This window comes from Cryptotermes secundus, unplaced genomic scaffold (genome assembly GCF_002891405.2).
Source record: "Cryptotermes secundus unplaced genomic scaffold, Csec_1.0 scaffold79, whole genome shotgun sequence".
Lineage (NCBI taxonomy): Eukaryota > Metazoa > Arthropoda > Insecta > Blattodea > Kalotermitidae > Cryptotermes > Cryptotermes secundus.
The window spans coordinates 3905110-3921846 of NW_019741974.1; the positions used below are offsets into that span (position 1 = coordinate 3905110).

The following is a 16737-nucleotide window of genomic DNA, read 5'->3' on the forward strand; positions in this document are numbered from 1 at the left end:
TAATACTTTGGAAAATATAGCGTTTTAAAAACGAATGAATCATTTATAGTAGCCCTGTATTAGGAGAGTAAAATAGGAGGTAAAGTAAGAGATAATCAGAAAATTGATGGAAGGGCTGCTGAAAATCAGCAAATTTTAAGACTGAGAATAAGTCAGTACTCTACTGACACTGGCCTTACATAGAGAGGCTATGAGGACGGGTGCTGAACACCAAAGACACAGGATCGTGTTCCTCATCTCCTACATGCGTGCTGCTGAAGTGTAAGGCTGGGGTCAGCAACCCACACCGATGCCACCAATTTGGCGTGCCCTAGCCGTCGGTCTCCATCTCAATCTATATCGTTTGGTGGACAGACGCCCTAAACCCAAATGCTGGTCTCCATTTACCGTGCATCCTCCAAAATTTTCCTGAGGCCACCTTTGCTTAATTTTCCGAAATCCATCCCCCATTCACCTGACAGTATTGCCGCCACTTTTTGAGGTTACCTGTCTGGGAACTTTCCCCGAATTATCGTCCTTCCAGGACAATTTACAGGATGGTTCTCAACTATTTTAGGGGTTCCCGTGGTTTATAAACTGAAACCCCGACAATAATTTAGACTCACTCTGTACATAAAGTGGCTGGCTTGTTTCATTCCAGACTTATGACATTGCTTGGTGACAGAGAAAGAGATAAATTAGACGGTTATCTGCTCTTAGGACTCGCATTATGTTCCAAGTCTTAGGGGTATGGTATGTACACCTTGACGCGAATCTAACTGCTGATTATAAATTATTGAAATACTCACATCAGAGTTTGCACTGTTCCATTTTCTGCTGGACGAGCTAACCTTCAGTGCAAATTCGCTAGACTCTTAATTTCGTGAACTGCTTTTATTTCAATTGTATACAAATTCAGCTCCATTTACCGCAGACGCTAGTGGCCTCTGTAGTCTTGGGGTAAGGTTCCCACCTCATGACTCAAGATACGCGGGCGGAAAAATTCAGGGAACAAGTCCTCCGAGCGGGACTTTAAGCCGTGGGTCCCATGTCGTAGATTTACTGCACGTAAAAGATCCTCATGTCTCTAGGAGACCTCTGAGCAAAACTGGGCAAAAATTTTCCCACCCAAGCAGTTCCCAATGCCTCTGGTAGATGGGGCAAGTATCAGGTACCGATGGCCGACCTCGTTGGCTGAACGGGGCTGATAGCACGCATCAGTACCGGTAGGGTATGGCGACTGGTAGAATATCAAAGGGGGACGTACAATAGACTATTAGTCGCGGTCCATGGGGAAACCCACCCCCTCTAATTCAATTCAATTCAATTCTTTATTATTTATGTGCCAAGTCAACAGCCGCAAGGTCAATAATAATAATAATAATACCGCAGACGCTGGAACCGAGAGGCGGACTTGCATGGATCTCCCTTATTCTACGGATAAAAAACTCGTCAAGACAGTGAGAACAATCCTCCTGAAACTTGGAAAGCCGTACTGGGCTTCTTAAAGATATTTTGCGTGGTGTCAGCGAATGCACTACCACATGAACAGCCGCGCAGTCTCCTTATTCCAAGGGGTTTCTTCATAAAAGCTGCATACCGATTCAATCTGATGCGGTTTCACTATCCTAACGCAGATCTGTGGTTCACTTTGCAACGCTGTCCCTGTGCAGGACATACAGTGTCGAATTGTATGATGATTGGTGAATAATGAGCTGGAAATGTTTCTGAAAGAACTTAATGAAATATTGTTCCGTGACTTTTCTGTAGGGTCTGAAGTAAACAACAAACTTCTCAGACAATGAAGCCTATGCCGTTGCTAATTTTCGACTCCAGCACCACCCAAATACATGTCTACAATTTACCTCTACATTCCCGTCCTCGGTATAAAAATAGTGTCCGTTTTAGTGGCTAAATGATTTAGCTACCCACAATACAATTTTCTCTACCATCCTGTTAGTTTCTTATATGCAGCTATGCTCCTAGCAGCATTTAAAACATACTCTATGTTTTTTAACATGAGAGATCAAGATTCGCTGCGACACGGAACAACAGGCAAAGATACAGCAAAATAAAATATTCTTAAATTAAATTTCGAAAGATGAACAGGGTATGCTAATGTTGCGTTGTTTCTAACTGAACCTCGTTCTTGTAATTCGTACCTTCAAATTCCTGTCTTCCGGAAACTGTCCTTCCTTAATTCCATTCAGCAGTTCTGGAACATGAAACAGAGAAGCTGTCTGTACCAACACTTTGATTATGTCTAATTACTTAATATGTAACTCTGGCTGCAATAAGAATATAATAATAAGATCCTTAGATATTTCCTCGTTTGAACTACTTAAATCGTCTTAAAGCAGAGAACTCGAATGCTTCATGAGGAGTCATTCATATGAAACAATCCACCCTTCACAAAAACACCGCCACTCAAAGCTGCGTCAGAGTGCGCTGAAGAAGGCATTTGCCCTTTAAATCCCGGTGTGTTTCCTGAATAGGATTTCATTCCTGGGGCAGACCCCGCTACAGGGTGTGCTACAGTGTAATTGGACAAATCTATCCTCATCAGAGGAGGCATTGACTCCGGTCATGAAAGGAGTGACACTTGTTCCAGAAGAGACCGTGACTGCAATGGGGGAAGCGTCGCTGTTGCTGTTATTTCACTATTTCTGTCCATTTCTGGCTAACTCCAAGGAAATTTATAATTGAAGAGATGGAAGAAATAAAAGGGAAATACAAACGGGAAGAGAATGTTAAAAAGAGAGAATTGAAAGTGATGAAGAGACTTCGATGAAACGTCATTTCTCGGACGTCCCAGTTTTACAAACATAGAAGCTGTTGACGAGTCTCTACTGTGTTATGATAGAGAGAATTCTGAAGATGTCAGCACCTTGTCCCACCGAACAAATGCAGATGATATTTGTCACTTGTGTAGACAATTTTGCCACAACAGGGCTTATATACTTATTTTACTTTACTTACGACAATTCTAGATTACTTCGTTAATGATAAATTGTAGACAGTTACCAGCAGTGTGTTACCTGTTGATGCTCCTGACTTTTGCTGACATGTGTTCCTGATCACTTTCATCCCTTGTTTTAACTGCGCCTGCGTCATCGCCTGCAAATTTTCAGATGAAAAACAGACGCTCATATTAGTGTACTGCGTGGCCATCTAAGTGTTACGTCTACATTTATTGAGTCTATAAAGATCTGTGAGGATAGCTGATTCATTCTATTAATTATACTATACATTCCCGTTGTGTGACTCGTACTTTACATACACGACGTTTCGGTATTTCACTAAACTGCCGTCTTTATGTGTCTACATTCCAATCGTGAGTTGCATTTTACATATATCACGTTTCGGGAATTCGCTAACACCCATCTTAAAGTAAGTTCTGTGCTCAAAATGGAAATAGGCGCTGTGCGTGTTTTCGACATTGGTTATTTTCTGTTTGACATATATCATTGAAATTAATATTAATTTATTTCTAATACAAATATATTATATTACTTACTTACTTATTCTTGGAGCTGAGCCCTTCTGGAGGAGCCGCCAATTCTGCAGCTACTCAAGAATTTCCCAGCATTTTATAGAAACCGAATGTTCATTACCGTGTTCACAAGAGCCTTCCACTGGTCCGTATCCTGAGCCAGATCTATCCAATCCATACCATCCCATCCTATCCCTCTAAGATCCATTCTAATATTGTCCACCCACCTACGCCTTGGTCTTTTCAGTGGTCTCTTTCTTTCTGGCTTTCCCACCAATATCCTATACGCATTCCTCGTCTCCCACATTCATGCTACATGCCCTGCCCACCTCATCCTCCTTGACTTGATTATTCAAATGGCCGTTGTAATGGCTTTATATTAGTAATACAAATATATTATATTACTAATATACGAGTAAAGCCATTACAACGGCAGTAAAACGAGAATAAACAGAATTGCTTATGCCATGTTCATGTCTTGCTGACAGAAATCTGTGATTACTCATACACAATTATATATTCTTCATACGATATAGAGAAAGAGTTCTTTTCAGTTTTTTGACGCCTCTTGGTCTTTATCTTCATTCCCTGTTTATATACGTAAATAGTCAATTTCAGATACGAATTAGGTAGAGAATAATAAACTCAAAACCAGGATGGATTAATAATGTAACTGAGTTCGGCGTTTACATGTAAGTTAAAATTTGCTATTGGAAATGAAGAGCAAACTACTACATTTAAGTTGTTATTCTTGTGATTTATTAAATGTAAACATATCGATAAATTATGAATTACGTCTCTGTAAACACAGGATCTATACGGTGCCACATCCAAGAAGACGGCATTCCTCATAGTCACCGCCGTGAAAATCTAAAATATTACATATCATTAAATGTTCCACAGAAAAGTTCTAGACCACGAATAGCTCTCTAAGTCAACTTGGCCGTGATACAGCTCAGGCTGTTGGTCATCGGCTTCTCACTGCGGAGACTGGACTGTCCGAGTTCGATCCAAGATGAGGTCATTTGGGATTTTTGATGGAAATATGTCACAGTTACGGACTGTTTTATCCGAATAGTTAGGTTTCCTCTACCGCCTGTCACTCAACCAACCACTCCACAATAATTATTCAGCCTACCATCGGCGCTACATAACCTCCATACTGAAATCGTTGTTAAAGTAACCAACGTAAAAAAACATAAAATTCAATTTTATGTTAAGCACAAATTGTTTTTGCGAATAATTGTTTTTAGGAAAATCTGCAACTTCCAGTATCGGTTTTACTAAACAGGGGTTTAGAATTAACTGAAATAAACCAAAATTTGTAAGCTTACAAAATTTAATGCAGATTCCTATATAAAATCTTATTGAAATCCGTCATTTTTTTTCGGATATGAGTGTACATGATCTTCGGAGCCGCGTTCATGTTATACGCCTTATTCAAACGTTAAGTAAGGAGAATATAGACTGAAGGATCTTCTCCAACTTCTTCCATTAATTAGACCTAACAGACAAATCCACCCCACTTTATTGCCCTAACTTTCAGGAAATACTCGAAAAACTCATGGCGAGGACTTCTCTGTTTGTCCCCCGTTTGTCCAGGTCTCATCGCTGAATCCACCTATAGGATTTCGATGATTTTTAGACCAACTGTAATGGTAGCCAATCGAATTTAATTTTGGTTCGTATAAGTCAAATGAAAACCCCGCTTTTACGTGAAGCTCGCTACAAATTTATTGGCTTTTCTTTTGACATTTCCGTTGTTTGAAGAGGACAGACATAGGACGTATCGGAGCGCTGCACTCTCACCGTAATCAGCTACAGAAAAAGCTTACGTACCTTCCTTTTCTCATAGATAAACCTATTTCTTGTCTTTTTATTAGTGAATGCATTCTGTTGTGTATCATATATTACTTCTTAACAAAAAAAAAGTCAAAAGTATCTCCCAGAGCTACTTACACGTATTATTGATTGTTGTGTTGTGACAGTTTTTAGTAAGAAATACAATTTCTTGTCATTATGGCGTATTCTTTGACTTATTCTTTACTTTTCCGAAATTCATCATATTTTAATGGTAGGTCAGGTGACAGGTGAGTAGGTTAATGATTAAAATCTTATCTCTAAACGACGGAAATTTCACCCATTACAAGAAATTTGCTGTCTAATGACTCTAATCTTCTTGCTAATTTTTTTTTTCCTTGGCACTACAGCCCCAGTGGGCCTAGGCCTACCTCCATGAACTCCGTTCACTTCGGTTTTTCTAGATCTTACACATTCGGTAGGACTCCTTGGGCGGGTGATCAGCTCGTCGCAAGGCCTCTACCTGTAGACAAACACAGAAAAAGGCACACAAACATGCATGCCCTGAGTGGGATTCGAACCCACGATCCCGACTTCCGAGCGAGCGAAGACAGTGCATGCCTTAGACCGCTCGGCTACCGTGACCGGCAATCTTCTTGCTAATAGCTTCCACTAATGTCGGGATAATGCACTAATAAGTTGATGTGGCGGTATCTGACTTCCTAATAATATAACCGAATGTTTATAATTGGTTACATGACGTTTCCCCGGAGATTCGCTTTAATATTAATGCATACCATTCTCTGAAATACTTGTATATAGATAAACTATACGTACATGTATGTTTCCCAAACAGCTCCATATTTTCAAAACTCCAACGTCAAAAAGAAATTATCTGAGATTTGTGGTTTTTATGACGGTGAAATTTTATGTTTCTAGTTGTGTCTGTATAAAGGCTCGAAGATGGGTAGCCTAACAAATATTTTGAACAAAATATTGCTTCCATCTTCAGGATATATTTCGGGAAACAATTATCAGAATACAATATGTTATACCTCGGAAAATCTCAATCCATACCCAGAAGAAGATGGTTTTATCAGTGTGTTCCACTTACAGCAGACGCCTCCGTCAAGACGAGAACCAGGACGAAAACACAGACAGATACATTCACAGACTGATCCGCCATGATTTCAGGGCCTCAATGTCCACTTGTGATTGCCGTGGCGCACAAGAATCGGCAGTTGTTTTATACTGTGTTAATGGATTTAAAATCTGCAAGAACTTTAATTAATATCTGCGTTCGCAAACTTCCGGTACATAACGACTTGCAGACTCAAATTTTCTTCTCCATCCAGGCGTTTCAGGGACTGCAAATTACAAGTCTACTCTTCTCTTAATGAACTTCTAACTACTTCAGATCACACAGTACGTCAATCATCGTGGCAGGCACTCGGATGCGGTCTGACCGGGGGCTACCAAATAGACTAGCGGCACTGAATCTTCAGACACGGATAACCCACACTGAACACACATGACTTTTGGAATGATTCTCTGCTATTTCGGACCCCTCATTAACGTCTTCATATTTATTTATTTATAGATTTTGTCTGTATAAATAATCAGACTTATAGATAGTCCCGTAAATATGTAAGGGTTACGCATGGGGGACACACGGTAGCGAAGTTGGTTGAGGCACTATGCTACAAGCCGGAAGGTCGCGAGATCTAATCCCGATGAGGTCATTGATTTTTTCAATTTACTTAATCCTTCCAGCCGCACTATAGCCCTGGGGTCGACTCAATCTCTAACAGAAGTGAGTACCTGGAATATTCTTGGGGGTAAAGGGTGGCCTTGGCGTAGGGCTGACAACCTTACCGCCATCTTTGAGCCGATTGTATAGAAAATGTGGGAACATCTCACAACCCTATGGGCCTTCAAGGCCTATTACAGGAATACCTTTACGTTTTACTTTTTTTTAAGGGTTAGCAACGGATCCATATTACGGGTAATAGTGTACAGTTTGGACAAAATTGTAAGCAGCATATATAATTTCCACACGTCTTATTAAGCTGGCTTCTACAGACTAAAATGGAAAAATTCTGACAGTTCTTATTGCGTCAGTACCAAATTAAAAACAGTTCGCCAAGCAGTGTGCGTGTTGAAACCTGAGTATGAAAGAATTGAATAGTCTTCAGTTCTATAGAATGATTTTGATTACCCCGTCCAGTCTGACTCAAAAGNATATAAATATAAAGGTTTTAAAATTAGCTAAAATGTGGTGAGTTAAAATATTAATAAAATTTATATTATTTAAAATCTTCGTGTTCCTTCTATCAAGGGAGATTGAGCAGATTTCCGCGCTTGGAGGTCCGGGCAGTTATCTTTCCCTCCTTCTTTATATATATGTATAATTGGTTAAGGGTCTGTGTTTGTTGTTGAGCTGCTTCTCCTTTCGTTGTTTGCTAGGCACTCAAGTACAAGTTTTTCTGTAACATACTGGCTTATAACTAAAATATGAAGTCTGTAGTTCATATAGTCTTGTATATTATAACGCTAGGAAAATTCAGTACATTCAATGAAATATTGCCATAAGAGCAAGCACAGTGTTCGAAGTGTTTAGTAGAGAAATTATACTAAAATTACAGATATGTATAGCTTCGTGTTAACTGAAAGAAATTATTGGCAGGGAAGTAATATATCTGGGATATGCATAGCTGTCTACAGGAGAACTTTTCTCTACTCTTCACTCTTCTTCTCCCAACTTTCCTGAAGAAGTTCTGATGTTCAGTCAAGCGAAGAAGAAACACTGAAAAAATTCATGAGACACAATTAGAATACAGAATATAATCATATAAAACATACTCACCTAAGTACGGAAGAATTAACAACAAAGTCACCCCTGTAACAGGCCGTGAAGGCCCGTAGGGTTGTGAGACGTCAATGCTCCCACATTTTCTACACAAACAGTTCGCAGACAGCGGTGAGGATGTCAGCCTTACGCGCCGGCGTCCCTTTACCCCCAGGAAGATTCCTGGTGCACATTCCTTATATAGTCTAAGTCGACCCCAGGGCCACAGTGTGGCTGGAAGGATTAGGTGAATTGAAAATCCAGTGATCTCTTCGGGAATATAACCCGCGACTTTCCGGCTTGTAGCATACTGCCTCAAACAACTGCGTCACCCCGTATCCCAAATATAATCAACACAATGAAATAAACTAAATATAGTTAGATGGTAATATTCATCTTTTTCTAATCTTGTTTGGGGCACTATGCTACAAACCGGAAGGTTGAAGATTTGATTTTTGATGATTCCTTTGAATTTTTCAATTGACCTAATTTTTCCAGCCGCGCTATGGACCTAGGATCGACTCAGCCCCTAACAGAAATGAGTACCAAGAGTCTTCCTGGGGGTAAAGGGCGGCCGAGGCATAAGACTGACAACCATACCGCCATCTGTGAGCCGATTGTCTATAAAATGTGGGAACCTCAACGTCTCACAACCCTGTGGGTTACCACGCTCCGTTAAAAGAATGGCTTCGCCTTGATCTTTTCTTGATCATTTAGTCGGATATAAGTTTTGCTATTTCCTCTGTAAACTACTTTATTAATTAAGAGGTTAATTAACTAATGTGAACGGAGAAGTTCATGGAGTAGGCCTAGGCCCACTGGGGCTGTAGTGCCAACGAAAAAAATAGCTAATAAATTTATTGGGAACCTACCTGGATATCCGTACTAATAACCTACACATTGAAAGGGTAGCTGTGTATATGTGTGCATGGGATTTTCTTCACATCATGGCCTCCTGATCTACCATTAAATAGGCAGGAACAATAGAAATCTTGCATGGAGATTCAAGGCCAAGGGATTAAGAGTCACATAAACATATCTTAAAAGCTTTTTTATGTCTCATTTCTTATTTTTCACTACATGTTTCAGCCGCTAATGTTGATATTCGTGTGGCCGTCGCAATCAGCCGAACACATTTGGATTGTGAGTACAAATCCATAAAAATAAGAGTATTTATAAGGATTTAAGTGAAATAATAATCATTTAGGGCAGATCCGACTTAATTTGCAAGGCCATAAGTATAAGAATGATAGTGCTTGGCTAAATACAAGTATTTTCCGGAATATTATTAGTTTATTAAATGGTAAGAACTTTCATAGTTTTTATTTATTTAGTTAGAATTATCTTAAACTTCTTACAATATAAAGTTATAATGTGGTATAAAGGGATCAAAAAAATTATATACAAAAAGTAAAAGCATGATATAATAGTATGAACTGCCAAATTGTATAACGAAAATTTCTAAGTAAGATGAGTATTACTCAACAAATATTTAAAGAAATCACAAGCATTTTAGAGTATTTATATTCAGAATCCTTAATACCGTGAACTTATAAATTAAGTCGGATCCAACATAATTTACTATTATTTATCTACATTTTTATACAGATCCATATTTTTAATAAATATGTACTTACGAATTTTATGCATTTTGTTGATTTTTGTATGTCACGAGATGATGTCAGTTCATGGTCGAATCATGCAATGTGTAATAAGGAGTAAGAAACGAAAATTTTCCTTAATTTAAGTGTGTGACGGTTAAACGTACGACTCGAAATAAACTAAAATAGGGTACAGTCCATAAAAAGAAAGATTATAACTGAAGGGGCCATTTGCATCAATGCATAGACCTACATTCATAAACCTTTCTGAAATTTAAAGCAAGGTTTATTACTCACCTCTGGGTCTGCTTCGTATATGCATTTCGTTGTCACGAATGCCACTTCGCAAACTTCGGATATCCCTGAAAGTAGTTTCACAACGTCAAGATTAGACGTTGCTATTCCAGGCCAAAAATATGTAACATATAGGCCTAAGTTTCCAGTCATAATTTGCGTTGATTTACTTCACTTAAAACGCTTTGGAATAATAAAGGTAAAAGATTGGATATCGTGCGTCTTTCTCGTTTTGATAATAAAGAGTAAATAGAAGAGATCTAACTGGTGAACTGATCAAAATTATATGAACATTTCTAGAATTTAGCGATAATCAAACCTGTCTGGACCTACGGGATAGAGTTATGGGGATTCAGCAAACCTTCCAACACAAAAATTCTCCAAACGTTCCAGTCCATGAGACGACTAGTGAAGGCAGAATCTTAGTGAGTGTGCAGGGGTAAACTGAAAATTGTGAAAGCAGTGATACCGCTGTATTGCTTGTATTTAAATGTGATTCAGAGATATTACAACCATAGTGCTAATAAATCCGAACTACAACCCCTCATTTTCGTCACGCCTACCACCCAACACGTGACAATAATAAGAAAGGTTTCGTAAAGAAATTTCGAAGAGGCTGTATGTTTATGTATATATTAGTAAAACATTTCATGTTTTCATGAAACTACAGACCTACGTTTCATGTATCATTCGTTTGGTTTATGGTCTTCAAAATTATGAATTTGAGAAAGGTAACAAATTTTTTCGCGGATCCATTACAACAAAATTTTTCAGTACTCTATACCGTTATCACTTGTATAATTTCATGGTCCCTACTTTCCTATAACTGTTACGATTTTGGATACAAAAAAAAATTGTTATAGCTTCCAGTACTATGGTAGTGATACCGACTTGAATAAGCATCTGTTAACTGACTAGAATTTAATTTTTTTTTAATTCGCTTAGTGGGGGGTGGAGTCCAACTGGGTCCACTCGGCACGTCGGCCACTGATTAGCCTATTGTAGCCTACCCCAGATGATTATGATAATGGAGAATTTGGTGGAATTGGCAGGGGAAACCGAAGTACTCGGAGAAAACCCGCCCAAGCGCCACTTTGTCCACCACAAATCCCACTTGACCAAACCCGTGATCGTACCCGGGCCGCGGCGGTGTGATGCCAGCGACTAACCGCTTGAGCTATGGCGCGGCGAGAAGCCAGCGACTAACCGCTTGAGCTATGGCGCGGCGGTGTGATGCCAGCGACTAACCGCTTGAGCTATGGCGCGGCGAGAAGCCAGCGACTAACCGCTTGAGCTATGGCGTGGCCTGACTGCCTAGAAATTTAGACCAATGAGCGTGGAGGCGAGAACAGACGCTGATGAACATGAGCATGATGAAATAAATTTGTATTTCCTTATTAAATACAAAAAATTAACTGAAGAGGAGAGAAATTAGAATTCTACTTCCTGTCCAATCTATCAATTCAACATATATATTCAAAAGTGACGCGAAATCTACTTGAATTCAAGGCACAAAACACATTCGTACCATCCGCTGCGTTGCGACACTTCTCCATTGTAGCAATCACCCTGTCTCTGGTGTCCCCACTCAGAAGCATCTTCGCTTGTCCTATGGCTGCGTCCGGCTTATATTTCCCGCCCTTTATCTGTAAACACGGACGAGAATAATTAGTCAAGAAGTAGACCTCAGATCATGGAACGGGATGTGTGGTGTGTGGAGGCTTCAAGGTGTCTGGCTGAGCCATGCGGATCAGTTATGTAAAGTATGTTCTTTCGTACTCGTGTCTTATATTCGAAATTACTTCATTGATTTCTATTAAATTTCGTGCCGAATATATTCACTGGTTTCAGTTTATTTCATATCGGTTTAATACTATTCATGATTAATATTACAACCGAATTTAATTTCATAAATTTTCTCAGAGCAATTTAGGAGGCGGGGGGGGGAAGACTGAGGGGTCGGAGTTCGAGTCCTTTTGGGTGAAGAATTTTCTCTTCTTCAAATCGTCCAGACCGGCTCTGGGGTTCACTCAACCTCCTATTCAATAAGTACCGGAGGTAAAGCGGCCGGGGAGTGAAGCTGTCCACTTACCTTCAGCTAATGTTTAGGTCAAGAAAATGTGGGTCTATACATCAACTCCCCTATACGCCTCCATGGGGTAGCGCTAAATTCGTTGAGCACAAGGATAAATTTACCTTACTTTCACAGAGTAATTTAGTTGAACATGGACTATTGCATAATAGAAAATATAAACATCATTCGTATTGCAACTCTGTGTGAAGACTAATAAAAAAAACAAATTCCGTGATTTTAGTCCGCAAGCGAACTATACCGACCGAGCGACCGCCTCTTGTCTGCGAAGTTTCGTGCCAACTTTTACGGATAGAGGATGTCGCGTGGTCAGCACAACGAATCCCCACGGCCGTTAATTTCTATTTTCTAGACCGGAGCCGCTATTTCCTTGAAATAGCGCCCCGCAATTATCTTCACGAGGCTGAGTGGACCCCGTTCCAGACCCACTATTTCTCAGAAAAAATGGGGTAGCGGCGCGAATCGAATCCGGACCTCTGGATCTGTAGCCAGAAAAGCTGACCATTAGGCCACAGAGGCGGTGGGCGAAGGATAATGCAACACTTAAATAGAATGTCAGTTCATAGAAATCGGCTTGAGCCAAATTATAAGCCATAACGGGCCAACATGAACGAAAATTATATAAAATTACAAATATTAATGTATATTTGTCAATACGAAATCCATTAAATGATTTTAGAGGTGAGGTATAATAATTTAACTTTCTGCAGAGAAATTTCCAATGTTCTCAGCTTTATATCCTGCATTCTGCCCCATTAAGGGGCATTAGTTCTGATTGGCTGGAGAACTGAAGTGGAAATTCTGTTGTTATTAAGTCACATCTGAATCCATTACTTCAAATTTGGATGTTATGACAGTTATTTACTTTAATGGTCACTTGGAACATGTCTTGAGAGTGTTAATAGTTACATTGACTCTACAACATCGTACAGTATCGCATTAATTTTCGTCTAGAGTAAGCTGTTCTCATGAAAATTAAATTATGAGAAATATTTCAGTCAAAATATCAAGCTAAAGTATGAGAACTTACCGCCTGCATCATTCCCATGACGCACTTCGTGTAGCACTGTAATGAAGAAAGGCGATGTTAGAATCTGTATTTATTTCATCTTGCACAACAGAATTTTCGTTATTTTTCAAGTATATATTCAGTATATAGCCTTTTATTTTCCAGCTCATTAGTTACTGATATTTCTTACAGAAACTCATATTAAAATTCCTAGACATTAGAATGATATTTGAGGATGTTTGAGAACAGGGTGCTGAGGAGAATATTTGGACCGAAGAGAGATGAAGTGACAGGAGGTTGGAGAAAACTGCATAATGAGGAGCTTCATAACTTGTACTCTTCTCCAAGTATAATTAGAATTATAAGTCAAGGAGGATGAAGGTGGTAGGACATGTAGCATGAATGTGGAGAAGAGGAATGCATATAGGATATTGGTGGGAAAGCCAGAAGGAAAGAGACTACTGGGAAGACCAATACATAAGTGGGTGGACAATATTAAAATGGATGTTAGAGAAATAGGATGGGATTGTATGTATTGGATTGATCTGCCTCAGGATAGAGACCCGTGGAGGGCTCTTGTGAATATGGTAATGAACCTTCGGGTTCCATAAAATGCTGGGAAATTCTTGAGTAGCTGCAGAATTGGCTTCTCTTCAAGTAGGGCTCAGCTCCATGAGTAAGTAAATAAGTAAGTAAGTAAAACATTGGATTGATACGTTTCACTTTTAAGAAAAGGCTGAACATTGAAGGATAAAATTCGATTCACATTGCTGACGGTTGCCTTCATAACGTTCTGTGTGTATTCATTGCTAGGCTCATTCTTGCCGTTCAGTAATTACTGAAACCAGTTACGGGTGCAATAAGTTTTCTGGGCCGGCTGCACGTGTCCGTTCACACCAACTTCCGGTGTGACTTCATTTAATTTAGCCACCTTGAATATTCTGTGCTTTATGTATGTTTCATTGATCCTCAGAAATGGTAATTATAAATGACCTTTTAAACGTAGCTACAATGAGAGCATTGAAAATTGAAGGACTCTGGAAATTTAAACAAATTTCCTCACTTTAGTGGAGAATAGTATGTACAGTTATCTCTTCCACTTCAGTCGCATTTTAAACTGAAATATAAATTGAATGTTGACCTAAAAACACAGGAGAGGGCATAAATAGATACATGAAATAGAATTCATCATTTTTGTGGATCACTAAGGTCCATTATAGTGTTCACAGTAGATAAAAATTGAACCATATACTGAGCCAAATAAATCAATTCCACATTCCCAGATCTATTAATATTAGTATTAGTATTAGAGGGGGTGGTTTTCCCCATGCACTGCGACTAGTAGTCTATTGTACGTCCCCCTTTAATTTCTACTGTCGCCATACCCTACCGATACTGGTGGGTGCTATCAGACCCGCTCAGCCAGCGAGTTCGGCCTCTCGACTGGCAAATAGTACCCGATACTTCCCCCATCTACCGGAGGCATTGAAAACTACTTGGGCGGGAAACTTTTTACCTAATTTTGCTCAGAGGTCTCCTAGAGACATGAGGGTCTTTTACTTGCCATAAATGTACGACACGGGACCCACGGCTTAAAGTCCCTCCCGGAGGACTTGTTTCTTGAATTTTTCCCTTAAAAATTCCACGACCTCCGCCGAGTTTGAACCCGCGTACTACGAGTCATGAGGTGGGAACGTTATCCCTAGACTACGGAGGCCGCTTTTCCCGCACTCTATCCGACAGTGTTAATATTATAGCAAATAAATTTACCTCTTAAAAACGTGTTAAGTGCTTTTGTATGTGTAACATTGTGGCTGTTCAGAGAAATTCTTTTCGTCATTTATGTTGGTTTAGTTAGAATTCTTAACGATCACAAGTTCCCATTTAGCCAAACGAATCCCGAGGGTTCGTTCTTAGCCCCATTCCTCTCCCTACCTTGCTTCTGTCATCTGCTCCTTTCCCTTGGTGGCTACTCATCTGTCCTAAAGATAAACGCACTGCCCTCCTTCGAGACGTTGGTATGTATCTTCAAACTACACAGCGTCACGTCACAGAAGAAATTACTCATCACAATCCTCAACATTCGCAACGGAAACATTAAATTAAACCAAGTGAACCCTTCATTCATTATCCCAAGGATGAATTAGTCAGTCCTGCTAAATACGGCGTTACTTACCTTCAGATTATCGTCTTCGGGAAAGTTTCCTGCTTGAATTCCTTCCACCAATTCTGAAATTTTGAAGAAAATTGTGAGGTGTCATTCATTTTCCTACTTTATAGAACAGTCATTCGAATTGTGTCTTATAACACAGAACAGGGGTCAATAAATTCGTCCAAGTAAAATTAAGTAAAGGACTTCTAAATATAGAAAGAATCTGGAAAGGCAGTGAAGAAGAAAAGACATATTCACTCCTTCTAATGGAAACCAAAAATGTATCAAACGCATAAAAATATTTTCATTTAAGGCTTTCTGTATCATATCAGTCTATTTTACAACTTTCTACATTAATCTCTTCAGATTCGTTTTTAATGTTATCCCCTCATTCGTGAATAGGTATTCTCTTCCCTTGAGGTTTCCTTCACACCCATAGATTCTGCCCAACGCCGTCTCTTCCCTTGAGGCTTCCTTCATACCCATAGTTTCTGCCCTCCCATCTCTGAGTCGTATATATTTATTCTTATTTAATCAGCCTTGTAATATTTAATGGATACTAAATAAAACACACACAAAGGCCAAACAAAATTAGGTGTATTAATGAAATAATTGCTCTGTGACTGATATTGGCGCTCTCTAATTGAAATATCTATTAGATTCTTCATTCTGGGTCATACTTGACTGTTCTTACTGGTTCGGTTTCCGAAAAATAGGAAAATAGAAACAAACTCAGTGCAACTGACAGACCTTCCTTTCTTAGTTCTCGTGTAGTTTGTGTTTTCAGCGGATTTCTTAATGGTAAAATCTACAACACATAAATTCTTTGTCACTCTTAGTCAAGTTCATGAGATTTTTTCAAAATATTATTTCAAAATAATTCAATTTTCCATGTAGATTTATTCAAATTCATTATGGACTCATCTAAGAGAAGAGCAAATTTCTACATGATGTTCAGGCTGTGGGCCAAATGCGGTTTTCTGCTGTAAGTACTGCGAATGTTCTCTCGAGTACCTAACCAGTTCTAGCCAGCCAGAGATGACATTAGATCCAGATATATCGCTGACTACATCGGTCCTTGTTCTGAAAAAGAAACTAGACACTCAAATGCATTCAAATATCTCCGCATATCACCGTGTTCCTGAAAATTAGTTTCATAATTCTTCCAATGGATGGAATGCAAAGCTTTTAACAAGTGTAAGACAATTCACTATTACTTTTGTTTCATAACATAGAGCAATAACATAAAAATTACAAAAAGTAATAAGAGGAAAAAGAATAAATAACAACAGTGATAAATCCCAATTCAAGAGGAAATTAAGAGGAGACAGAACTCGGGTAATGCTTGCTACCCTTCAGTCCAGAACCTTTTGTCTTCTCGTCTGCCGTCTAAAAACATAAACATTAGAATATACAGAACTATAATTTTGCCTGTGGTTCTGTATGGGTGTGAAACTTGGTCTCTGACA

The 16737-nt window shown here is 39.2% G+C and overlaps 2 protein-coding genes across 2 annotated transcripts in view; both read right to left on the reverse strand.

Annotated features, from left to right (window-relative positions):
• LOC111872838 (general odorant-binding protein 83a) overlaps nt 1-6677 on the reverse strand; it is a 15496-nt gene extending 8819 nt beyond the window's left edge. The window contains exons 1-3 of the mRNA XM_023867047.2: nt 6387-6677; nt 3018-3096; nt 2142-2194 (exon numbers count right to left, since the gene is read on the reverse strand). Of these exons, the coding sequence (XP_023722815.1) occupies nt 2142-2194; nt 3018-3096; nt 6387-6458 (204 nt within the window). The 5' untranslated portion in view covers nt 6459-6677. The remainder of the gene's footprint in view (nt 1-2141; nt 2195-3017; nt 3097-6386) is intronic.
• Nucleotides 6678-7991: 1314 nt separating this feature from the next.
• The window catches only part of LOC111872815, a 38081-nt gene continuing 29335 nt past the window's right edge, over nt 7992-16737 (reverse strand). The window contains exons 8-12 of the mRNA XM_023867004.1: nt 15293-15345; nt 13138-13173; nt 11544-11661; nt 10019-10083; nt 7992-8078 (exon numbers count right to left, since the gene is read on the reverse strand). Of these exons, the coding sequence (XP_023722772.1) occupies nt 8061-8078; nt 10019-10083; nt 11544-11661; nt 13138-13173; nt 15293-15345 (290 nt within the window). The 3' untranslated portion in view covers nt 7992-8060. The remainder of the gene's footprint in view (nt 8079-10018; nt 10084-11543; nt 11662-13137; nt 13174-15292; nt 15346-16737) is intronic.